The sequence below is a fragment of the Opisthorchis viverrini genome, assembly GCF_000715545.1.
Source record: "Opisthorchis viverrini unplaced genomic scaffold opera_v5_267, whole genome shotgun sequence".
Classification (NCBI taxonomy): Eukaryota; Metazoa; Platyhelminthes; class Trematoda; order Opisthorchiida; family Opisthorchiidae; genus Opisthorchis; species Opisthorchis viverrini.
The window spans coordinates 505,855-517,262 of record NW_008751924.1 but is presented as its reverse complement, the minus strand read 5'-3'; the positions used below and the strand labels follow the sequence as shown (position 1 = coordinate 517,262).

Below are 11,408 nucleotides of genomic sequence, written 5' to 3'. Positions count from 1 at the left end.
TTGTGTATGTGCTATTCATGGTTGTACGTGGGCTGGGATGCTGCCAGGGCGCCCACACCTAGACAGGAGGAGGAGGACGATTAGGGTCCTCAACCAAAGCCTTTGGCTCAAAAGCCTAACCGCAAGGTAGCGGTGTTTGGCGGGAAATGCAAATGCATTACCATTTCTACGGAACAAGTCGCCACATGTTCCAACCCCCAACCTGGAGGGCCAGGAGACTGTGTTCGTCAGACCTCTAACCATTGACCAACCTGGTATGAGAGACTCTGTGAGTGTCGCGGGACACTCTCCAGTATAGCTCAATGGATCGCTGAGGTGCGCAAACCGTCACACCACGGTAAGGTCCAGTCTCTTCGTGACGGCCACATTGAACGAACCCATACGGGACCAGCTACCGGGTATTCCGGTCGTACGTCAGAAATCTAACCCTTCAGACAATTTTAGAGTTGAACCACCTCTGGTACGCAACTAAAACCGCTGAATAGCGCGGGACTGCATTGGATTACCAAACCAGAATTAGTTACAAAACCAACTGCGACATAATCCTAGGAGCAAATCAAAGGCGTGTTGGATGTGGAAATTCTTCCTCATCCCTGTGTCCGGACTACGAAACAAAATTAGTGATTGACAGCGAGTTCAAGCCATCGGAATACCTGTGACAGGTGATTGATCTCGTTACTTTTGGAGCGGAAATGTATATGCGAAAATCAAGAAATGTTTCCAACAGAAGATACTGATTTAACAAACAACAATACACCGCTGACAAGCCGCCGAACAGAAGTAGCACATGGATTGGAAGGACCAATTTCAGATTGTACTCTAGATAACTCCACTGAAATGAGGAGAATACAAGCTTGAATAAGAGGAGTGAGCCACACCCATTCAAACAACAGCTGTTGAACTAAAAATGTCCAAACTGAACGGGTTTACTAACCGCATTCAAAAGAGTGATTGACTTAGCCGTAATCCAGTAAGATCCAATAATAAGAAAATCCTTGGGACAACTTGGAAACATGAGAAACGAGTGTTTTGTGGTGTAATGAGAAAACGTAAACATATGCAGAATTCGTTGGAAACTATCGAGAAGGTGGCATAGTGAGCGAAGTGAGATGACGTAAGTCGTTGGAACAATGACATATGGTAGTAGATGCAAACGGACGTATCCAACCGGCCAAGTATGAGCCCATACAAGATGAGAAAAGACCCGAGAATTGGACGCAACTGTCCGTCGCCTGAAACGGATGGTTTGTTATCAAACGATAATCGATGTACCTTTTGTAAGACGAATCAGAAGCCCGTAACGGAGTCAAGATTTATTTGAGATCAATCAACTTAACATATGAATTACAGTCCTTGATGAGGAAAACAAGGGTAGCGCCTTTGTATTCAGTTACCATTCCAGGTTTACATCTTCAGGATGTCCTAATATCCCCATAATCTATGTCACCTCTGTCACCATCAAGAAGTCCACTGGAATGGCTATACTGCACTATCCTCCCAACTACCACCAAGTTTCAATGGGAATGTGTTTCGACTGACACAAACTCTGCCAATTGAGCTTCCTGTGACATCCGCACAAGATATGCAGCCATTGCAACTGTGGATTCGGACCTTGTTGAAAACATGGCACTGCTTTCAAAATCGAAGGTGTCGCACAACTGTACAAGTTACTTTATTCTTTGTACAACGAAACCGCACCATCAGTACTATGAACTGGCTAGTGTTGACTGCTTCAGGTCAAGGTCGTTACGTTGCACTACAGCCGATGTTTCATGGGACCCTTATGCTTTTATACCTCAGTCATAAGGCACTTCGGAAAGAACGTAGGGTCTTAAGCATTCTGATACAAGGAAAAAGGAAGGGTTAGATGGTATCATCCAAAGAGATATGTGGCAACATATGGAAGGACATTTTGGTTTTAAACTCATCACCCGAGTTTGGTAGATTTATTAGGTCACTGGAGAGTGAACCTCGTCATTTCGCACACGGTCCGCGGAAATTCTGCTCTCCAGAATTGAGAGTTTGGCTTCGGAACTTCAACCTCTAGTTCCCGAATGATTGGTAAGTTACGCATTGCATCCAAGAAGTCAGTATGAAACCAGCCAGTGTTTCTTAACCAGATTTTTTACGCCATTGACACTCAAACAACCCTAGTTGTATGTCTGCTGGTGACCCAAATAGGTCTGGTACCTCTTTTCCCACACACCCCAATTTTTACCAACACTATGAAATTCCCCAGGATATCTCATGTTCAACTAGACTACGTGCTTATCGAAAACAGGTCAACCATCAGTTTGTCGTTGAAAACAGGCGTGTTCCTGCTGTTTTGGTTGTCTACCCTGAACTCAGTTCTGAAACAAGCATCTGAATTGCTCGTAGTTAGTTATGTGATCAGCAGACACTTTGGATTTATTCAAACTTCATAGAAGGAATCCAAGAGACTTCCAATGCACCTCACAGTTAGAGTAATCTCAGAATGTGCCAACGTCTGAATTTTTATCACGTATTTCAACTGCATAATCCCTTGAATTGTCAAATAACTGGTGAACCTCATTTTAATGCACAACGTCTCCTTATCCGAACCGCTGCCATGGATTCTTTCCTGCATTAGTGACACTTTTCCGTGTTTGAATCAGTGTATCAAATCTGTGGTAAATGTCAAATTTCGGGTTGAAAATTCCTCCATGGAAATGTACAAGGGATACTACTGTCCCAAACTAGCTACAAAAAAACTTTATCCCAAAGCTACACACGTGGAACTAAAAAAGAACTAAAAAGAACGCCATAGTTTCAATTGCCACAATAGCGCCCTTTCTGACAGACAGTGATTTCGTTCCATTCTTCATGACAAGCAGCACCCTAGCTTATCGTATTCAGATCATGTCCATGAAATAAAATGGTTGGAAAATATAACACTGCTCTGCAGCTCGACAAATCGAGTGAAGCAAACCGCTCCAGTCCGCAGTGTGCTCAGATGTAGACTTATCCGCGCTGCTTAGCAATGATAAACTCGAAAACAGAAATTACATGGTGACAAAACAAACTGTCGTCCAAAGATGCGTCTAAGATTGCTCAACGCTTTTCTGCGCGAAACGGTTGACCCAGTAATCCAAATCTGACTCTTCCAGGTGATTACCCAGTAACACAAAACCTTACTAAACAATGTCACGAAACTGAAGGTCAAATGGACGCTTCTTATCTTCCAGAAGCCATACAACAAAAATACTAGACCTTGTGCGCTACAACTACCGTAAATTCATGGGTTTTAGGTCATGCTCAGTACTCCTAGATGGACGAATAATAATGGACCCGAAAGTCGCGAGAGCAAATCCAGATAAATTTTTCATCACAAGCAGTCTCGAATACGTTGGTCCATCTCAATCTCATGAAGGGGATATGATTGGAGACCCGTATGATACACAATGAAACGGATAACTAACGGTCCATTCACTGATTTCTCATGACGTTTTTCAGATTCGTCAACCGAGGAAGTACTCCGAAGGAGGTATGCAGCGATATAGAGCACTAATTTCCTTCGGGTGGAGGGACTGGGGAGAGTTCACGAGGTCTTTGGGCCGCACCAGGGTGAGAGCGACATGTAACGACAAATCAAATGGTACTTTACCCATTCCCGCTCTAACCGGAGCAATACCTATTACAAGCGATTCACCGTCCCCCGAGTGCCGTTTCTCACCAGCAGCTGCTTATCAACATATCACTGAAAACCTACTTGGCGGAAATAGAACGACTGCTTATCCGTCCACTGAAGGAATATTCTGGTACTGACCTATAGGCGTATTCGTCCCCAGTGACGGAAGTCTTGAATTACCATACCTATACGCTAGTCAGTGGAGAGGGACAGTTGAAGGCCAAAATCCTTTGGCATCGGATAGGCGGAGAGGTTTTATTGCCCTCAGTACAGCATAAGTGGGTGGTTCCCAGATGGAACGTACAAGTGCGGCGCTCAATCGGAAGGGACAGTGTTCGTTGGTATACCCGATAGAGACGTGTGCGTCTGACCGGTAGCGGTCACCCTGTGAGACAGCCTTAGGAGAGTCGATTTTCCAAGGGACCGGTTCCGGGAACTTAAGTCACATAAAGTGAGAGAGATGGGATGATTAATGAGGAAACTAGTCTATCACTTAAGAAAACTACGGTGAACACAGGCATCAAGCCAAAGCAAGATGTCCAAATCTGGGTGTACTCTCCGGTCAACGGTGCGCAGTAGTTTGAACGATAATCACTTATAAGGCTGTCCAAATCTAGGGTTAAGATGAATAAATTCGCTGTAGATTGTTCATCAAATTTGCCGTAGCGAGAAACAAGCTAAATATATTCATTGAAAGACAGATTGAGGTGACCATCAGTGTATAAACAAACCGCTCAAGCGGTCACCCCGTTTATTGACGCGCAGGTTGTCACGTGACTAATTCTGATCAGCCCACAAAACTAAAATAAATCAGGATAGAGTTGGCTGGGTCATTATTCCACGGTTTAGAGCTTGGAGAAACGATCAACAGTCCCAATAACAAAAACAGTTATCAGAGTGGCCATTAGCTATTTGCTAACAAGAAATACCAGTGAAGAATATTTCATTGAAAATGACAGAAACATCCTTAAAATGAGAGGAATGAGATTCAAGCAGATAAAAGACACCGAGAATGAGAAAAATCCAAGTGGAAAAACGAAGTATATGGGGATAAGAATGCTGGAACATTCATGAATCTACTCGAATGCGCTTTCCCAAAGAACGCATGATTTCTTCGGGATGCTACACAAATTTCCGAAGCATAAGAGGACATATTATGCATTCGGCACCATAGAATTGTAAAGAAACAGAAAACAACTAACGTGTACGGGGTCTAAGCCCAACTGACTAAACAGAGACTTCGCAATCACCAGGCCAAACGATACAAACGACAGGAATCCTTGTTTTCTAGACAAACAATTCGTGAAATTGATGAGTCCGTCTCGGAGTGCTTGTAGAACTATGTCTCACCCTTAAGGGAAGTCAACAGAAACAGAACTTCTACTGAATAAATTATGATCAGCTTATCCGTCACGGGTCGAGTTTACAATGCTGCAGTGCGCTCCATACGGATCAGCAACCTGGCCGTTGCGCGCTGAGGACATCAAAAAACTCAGTGTTTGACCGCCGATGTCTTCGGAGCATTGCCCGAGTCTGGTGAGAACACCGGATCGGCAACTCTGAAGTACGTAGAATGGTTTTCGGAAGAAATGACTCATCCTCGATAGATGAACTGATCACACTGCTTCGGTTGCGCTGGCTTGGCCATGTGCTGCGTATGCCAGTCGACCGACTTCCTTGAAGAGGTCTTTTCGTATCATCATCATAATCATCATCACCGACAGCACCCGTGTTCAGGGGGCAAGATGGCCCAAGTGGTTAGAGCGCGAATTTACTGACCGAAAGGTCTGTGGTTCGAATCTGACTTCTGCCTCTCAACTTCTCCGGTCTAGGCTTGGGCAACCTAGCAGTATCCCAGCCCTCATGCTTCCTTCGGGTGGCATGGCAGCTAGGTACCGGAAGGGTGCTACAGCTTAACGCTTTCTTTTCTTTCATCAGTGTTCAACACCGGGCGAGCCGGAGACGGTCAAACAATGGCTTGGCAGCGAGGTATAAAAGCCAGTACCAGCAAACTTAGCTGCGCTGGTCATTACCATCTACCTGGATGGGGACCCCGAGAAGGGCCATATCAACGGTTGGAAATACTGTCCAACATGGCCCAGTCGTGCCCTCAATGGCACTCGTGCATCAAAGTTATTGCCTTCAATGCAAAGCTTCCTTCCCAATTCCCCCACTTGACAGTCCACTGACAATGCCGTGTTTACGCGCCAATTTATCAGCTGCCGTTTCCAATCCGCAGCTATCTACCCCATCCCCTCCAAATCATCGGTGAGTTTGCTAACTTTCCTAGGCTGTACGACAAGTACGCGGTCCTTACAGCTGACAACGATGATGATGATGATCAGGGTTCAGTAAAATGACAAGAACAGAGCATGCTGCAGGTTGTTTTGGTTTGAAAAGGGAATCACTTCACAAAAAATAATGGGCTTTGGCTCACACTATGTTTTTCTTCAGTTACTTTCTAGCTAAAGATTGACCTAGTTCTGCTGAATAAAACAATGAGAAAGCTACAGTTCTTGCAATTTTCTTGAATTCATAAATGGACATGGAAAAAAACTCGGCCCGCAAAAAAGCTTCAATCTTTCTTCCCTAGAAAGGAATAGGTGGGCACACAAACGAAACGCAGACTACCAATGGGTCATAACAGATCACTAATGTCAGGAAAGGAAGGTACATTTTGTACCAGACTGACTTGCAGGAACGACAGAGAGTGTTCTAGTTATTGGTCAACTAGGACACAGTCGTACAATTTCCGTCGATTTTGCGTGAAACTAAAACCAACCTTCGTGCTCACAGAAAAAATGTACCAACGAAAGTCTAAAGATGATGGTGACACGTGAGCCAGTTGCACTCCACCGACACAACGGATAGGAAATGTAAAGCACGAGGACTAGGATAATGTGATCACCCCAGCTTAGACATAGTGCATGCGGGACACTTTGAATTCACTGAGATTACCTAAATACCATTCGACATTTTAACATAAGATGCCAAAAAGTGGTCGACAAAATACAGAGCGTTGTTACCTGGTACATACCGTACGATAGTTACAGAGTGTACCATGTGGTGTAGAAACCCACTCGTTTTGCACGAGACAGCCTGGTAGTTCGAGTTCGAACGCACTCTTATGGAGAATCGACTACGCCATAGGAATAACACCACTAAAAATATACAATTTTCCAGGGAATTCCCACATTTCATCATGAACTAGACGACGACGAGATTGCTATGAGTGAATATGTTTTGTCCTCCGAGTTCAAATACTTAATTTTTTAACAAACGGGCAAAAAACGAAACAACCCAGGTTTGTTGGCAAGTTATGTTAGTGCCGAACAACCAGGGTGTAGCGGTGATACTACTGATGGGGGAGGCGTGCGCGTGGTATGTTTTCTCGTAAATCCGCTTTGTCTCTTGAAAAGTGAGATCTATTACGGAATTTGTGGAGTCGCTCTGTAGCATTTGCTTGCAAGTGAGTAACAGTTAGTGAATATCCAGGACGTTCAGAAAGACGCGTTCAAGGAGAGGATGGATATTCAGTTTTACAAACAAGATGCATATGTGAGTTTTGCTCCCCTGTCCAATAGTCTGTAACTGTTCAGTCGGTCTGAGTAAACCATTTTTTCAATTACTTCATGGATAATGGCGAATGTTCAGATACTTTTCATTACATTACACAGTCAGAGTGCATTCGAACTGTTTGTACGCCCGGCGTCGTGAACACCTGTGTACTAAAGTAAATGGTGCGTTTTTCTGTTTTTTTTTCAGTAGCGTACTAAAAGGACATACAAGAAACTTACGTGACTGCGACGGGAGAACAGTCGACGTAAGATACCAGAGGTGTGTGGTGGAGAGTGTACACCGGACGTGGCAACACTTGGCCGACGAGCAGTCCCGTTTGTGATGATGGCGGAAACAGTGGAGTAGAGGGAACTGGTTCCTGAATAGACTGGTTCATCGGTTTTTGTTTTAACCAGGCCGGCCTCTTTCAGTGCTGCAAAATCTGCGGCGCTGACTGACGGATAGAAATTGGACGGTAAATGTGGGGTGGCATACATGCTCATTGTGCCTGATTTTTCGCGGTGTGTCTCAAAGTCGGTTGGGACTGGGGAAGGAGTTGGATATGCAGAGGCCAGGTCAACAAATGCAACATCGCCGGGGCAAGGATTACCCGTTCGAAGATGAGACACCAAAAGTTCTGTGTCCTGGATGATAAAAGTGCAAAATTATATAAATAAAGGTGCATAAAAGGACATTGCGTGTGCTGAAAACGAGCTATGGCACTGACAGGCGAGCATGTACAAACTGTAAATGAAACTACCCTTGCGAACTCCCGATCAAGACCATTTCCAAAGCTCAAGAAGACGTTACAGCCCAAGTGTGTGCGACGCAACCAAGCCGACAACATTTCCACCTAGGCCGGTTGTTGCCATTAACAAAACAATTATCGCGAAAGTAACTTGTCATGTTCATCATTCAGATCTATCCAGCTAAACAGAAATCATTGGGCGATAGACTTCAGCCAGTCACGGTTCAACTGGACACTGTGTTGTCATTACGTTTGTTCGCAGTATTTACCTGGAAAACTGAAGAAAAACAGCTGAATAGAGGTCACCAACAGCGTGATATTGTTTATAAATAGATTGATTCCGACATTCCATAGTAAAGGGATGGTGGAGATGTGCATCTTCAGGCATCTGCCTGGGGATTTCACTGACTTACTAATGGATGTGCAGTCAATCTGTTGTAACCAGGCATACAGCGAACTGAGGAACACAGATAAAAGTTCGAAATCGTGGCTTAAGGTAGTGAATTACACTCAAAAGCAAAACAACAATGAATCAATATCTGGCGTGGTGAAAGCGCACGTAAGTCAATCACTGGTGGTGGGAAACCTAGCCGATTTCTGCGGATTTTTCGTAAGTGATCAACTTCAACAATAATTGAACTCATAAAGCCTCAAAATGTGAATAAATTTCATAGTCATTTTATATATTATTGTTATCATTCGACTGTAACATCCTTTCAGTGCCTAGCTGCCATGCCACCTGAAAAAGCATGGTATCATTCGACTGTAACATCCTTTCAGTGCCTAGCTGCCATGCCACCTGAAAAAAGCATGGTCATAGCCCACCGAAATATAAAACTTAAATTTTTTGAAGTATACTGCATCGATTGAATTGCCTGCAATCGACTGCACGTAGGCGAGTCTTGACGGATACCACGAAAATGTCACACTGGTTGTGCGAAAATGATACACGTCTCGGTGCACTCACCGGGTGTGAACCATGCACACAACACAAAAACACGTTTTGTGCAATTAATTTTGTTGCTGACGAAAACAACAATGAGAAGTCAAAAATAAAATATACACCTGTTTGCATCTGTGGAAATAAAATCCACCCGTAAAAGGCAGTGAAAATATCCAGGTTGTATCGAAAGTGATACAGACTAAAGACTCTTGAAACAGGACTAGGGTCGTTTCAAGGAAGCCAAAACGCGGTGCTAAGTAATGGCGAACTCATCACAGATAGATGAAAAAAGTTAGCTGACGACCTGTCCTGAAAAAGCAGGATGTCGGCAGATATCACCGCTAGCCTAGCCGTTATCGCACTCATCAACTTTAGGACATTAAAAGGTGAGTTGGAGCTTCACCAGTTGGTGCTGTGACAGGAAATGAAATGGGACGGGGAGTATCGCCTCCACAATGCTGGTTCCAGAAATGCGCTCGATACCAACAGTATCGAAACACATCAACAGTGGCGCGCACACACTGACCAAAAACATCGGTTCCCCATACAAGGAACATGCATTCGCAATGTGTTAGAGGAATTCGGACAGGGAACACCATGTCATCCTAACCATTAGACACACGACTGAATGAACAATGGGGACTAATAATCCCAACCCGAAAGACCATTCGGGAGAGCCAGTTGTGTGGAACCGTTAGCGTACAGCAAGGCTACAATGATAATTATCAAACGAGCTTGGGCACACAAAAACCCTTGGCTAAACCGTCAGCTTGCCTTGAGGGAAGAAATAGATATGACTGGTTCACATACCGATCGAATGCGTTCGCCGCTGTATTTCTTTTTAAATAGTAAAAAAGAGTTGTTTTGCCATGCAACTAATGGGACGGAACGAAGAGCCAATAAGCCAAAATATGTCCTGCTGTGTTATGCAAATCAATGAACAGCCAGATAGGTATCACAATATGAAATAGCTAACGGGTTGGACAAAAGCTGTATGTGCTGGTGCCTAGATCTGGCAACAGTTTGACTCTCGTACACCCTGCAGGTGGCACGATAGTAACACATCGAAATGACAACACAGAAAAGAGGTGCAATCTGAATTCCCTAATTGTCTCGACATAAAAACAGTCTACGACCGGACAACAAACCATGGGAGCATAAACCAGTAAACTCAGTCGGGTTGGCAACTGCCACCTCCTAGGGCAAGAGCACTGGGACTCAGAGCATCAATGGTGAATGACACTGGCGGATGAAGCTCGGCCAAGTAATCAGTGACACCCCTTAAATCAGAGTCACCGCGTTGACTGCGTAGATTCCCGCTTCTCCAAATGACCGGTTTCACTCAATACCAACTAAATGATTATGTCATCGCTTTTAATACCTGACTATATACCTCCTGGTCTGTCATTTTTCGGTGGCCGGAACTGTAGCAGCTTAAAACAACGTACCCTTGGTACACCGCTTACAGCTAATAAAGTGACCTACATGATTGTATCGGATAATAGTCAAACTTGGAAGCAAGAGGCGCGATTTCAAAGACGTCTCTTACTTTGAACAAGTTTTGAACCCGAAAAAACTTAAGGAACTGGATAATGGACGCCTGACAATTACATGAAGTCCGTATTTCACAGGCAGGTAGTTGTAAGTCCCCAACCAGAATATTAATTCGTCGCAATATGATTAACAACTAATAACTGTAAAATACGGCGGTAGCACTTTATCACTTGTGTTCCCGTGATCGGTATGGCTGCCGTGCAAAAAAAAAAGGAACAACCGTATTGAACTAGTAAAGTTGATCATTTATGAGGCAGAGAGCAAGGTTGAACGGAAAAGCTCCGTTGAAGAATCTAGTTCCAAAGGGTGCTCAGTGGTGATAATAATCAATCCACTCATGTTCTCTTTATGCACTGTTGCAAAACACGCAACAACAATCAAATGAACCAGTGAAATCACACAAAAATTACGACACATTTGCCATGACTTCACAGAGATCGATTATATTGATCAAATTTGGGTACCAGAAGAAACACAAACTGTAATGCAACGATCACACGTGCTGCTGTCTGCAAAGTGAAAGACTCATCTTCTTGAAACCGAGACATGCATTGGTTGACAGCGGATTAACAGTGCCATCCCAGGGAAGCACTCAAGCGGTGTTTCACATGTTTCATAGCTGTCTCGGTTGCACTGCAGCCTTCCGCAAGGAAGAGTCAATCTATTTTGAAAACATACAATTACTCCTACGCATGTGGCACGACAGTAGAAGGATTATCCGGCATTGAAGGCCCGGGCTAAAAAATAATGGACGATTAGGAATAAACTATTGCGAAATCTCATTGACAATTCAACGTGGACGAACCAGGATTTTAGTGCGGTTCTTTTTATTCTATGTTTACAGTCCAGCAAACCACTCACTGTCATTTACATAAGACTGTTTTCGGCGGGGTTACAACGTCACGACGGTCCCTAACTGCCCAGGTTAAAGGAGGGCAGAACTAAAACTGGGATGT

At 44.1% G+C, this 11,408-nt stretch overlaps 1 protein-coding gene across 1 annotated transcript in view; it reads right to left on the bottom strand.

The window, feature by feature from the left end:
- T265_09293 (hypothetical protein) overlaps window positions 1-11,408 on the bottom strand; it is a gene marked incomplete at both ends in the record, with an annotated part of 50,805 nt that overhangs the window by 18,601 nt on the left and 20,796 nt on the right. Inside the window, one exon of the mRNA XM_009175321.1 lies at window positions 7,447-7,851. Within this exon, the coding sequence (XP_009173585.1) occupies window positions 7,447-7,851 (405 nt within the window). The remainder of the gene's footprint in view (window positions 1-7,446; window positions 7,852-11,408) is intronic.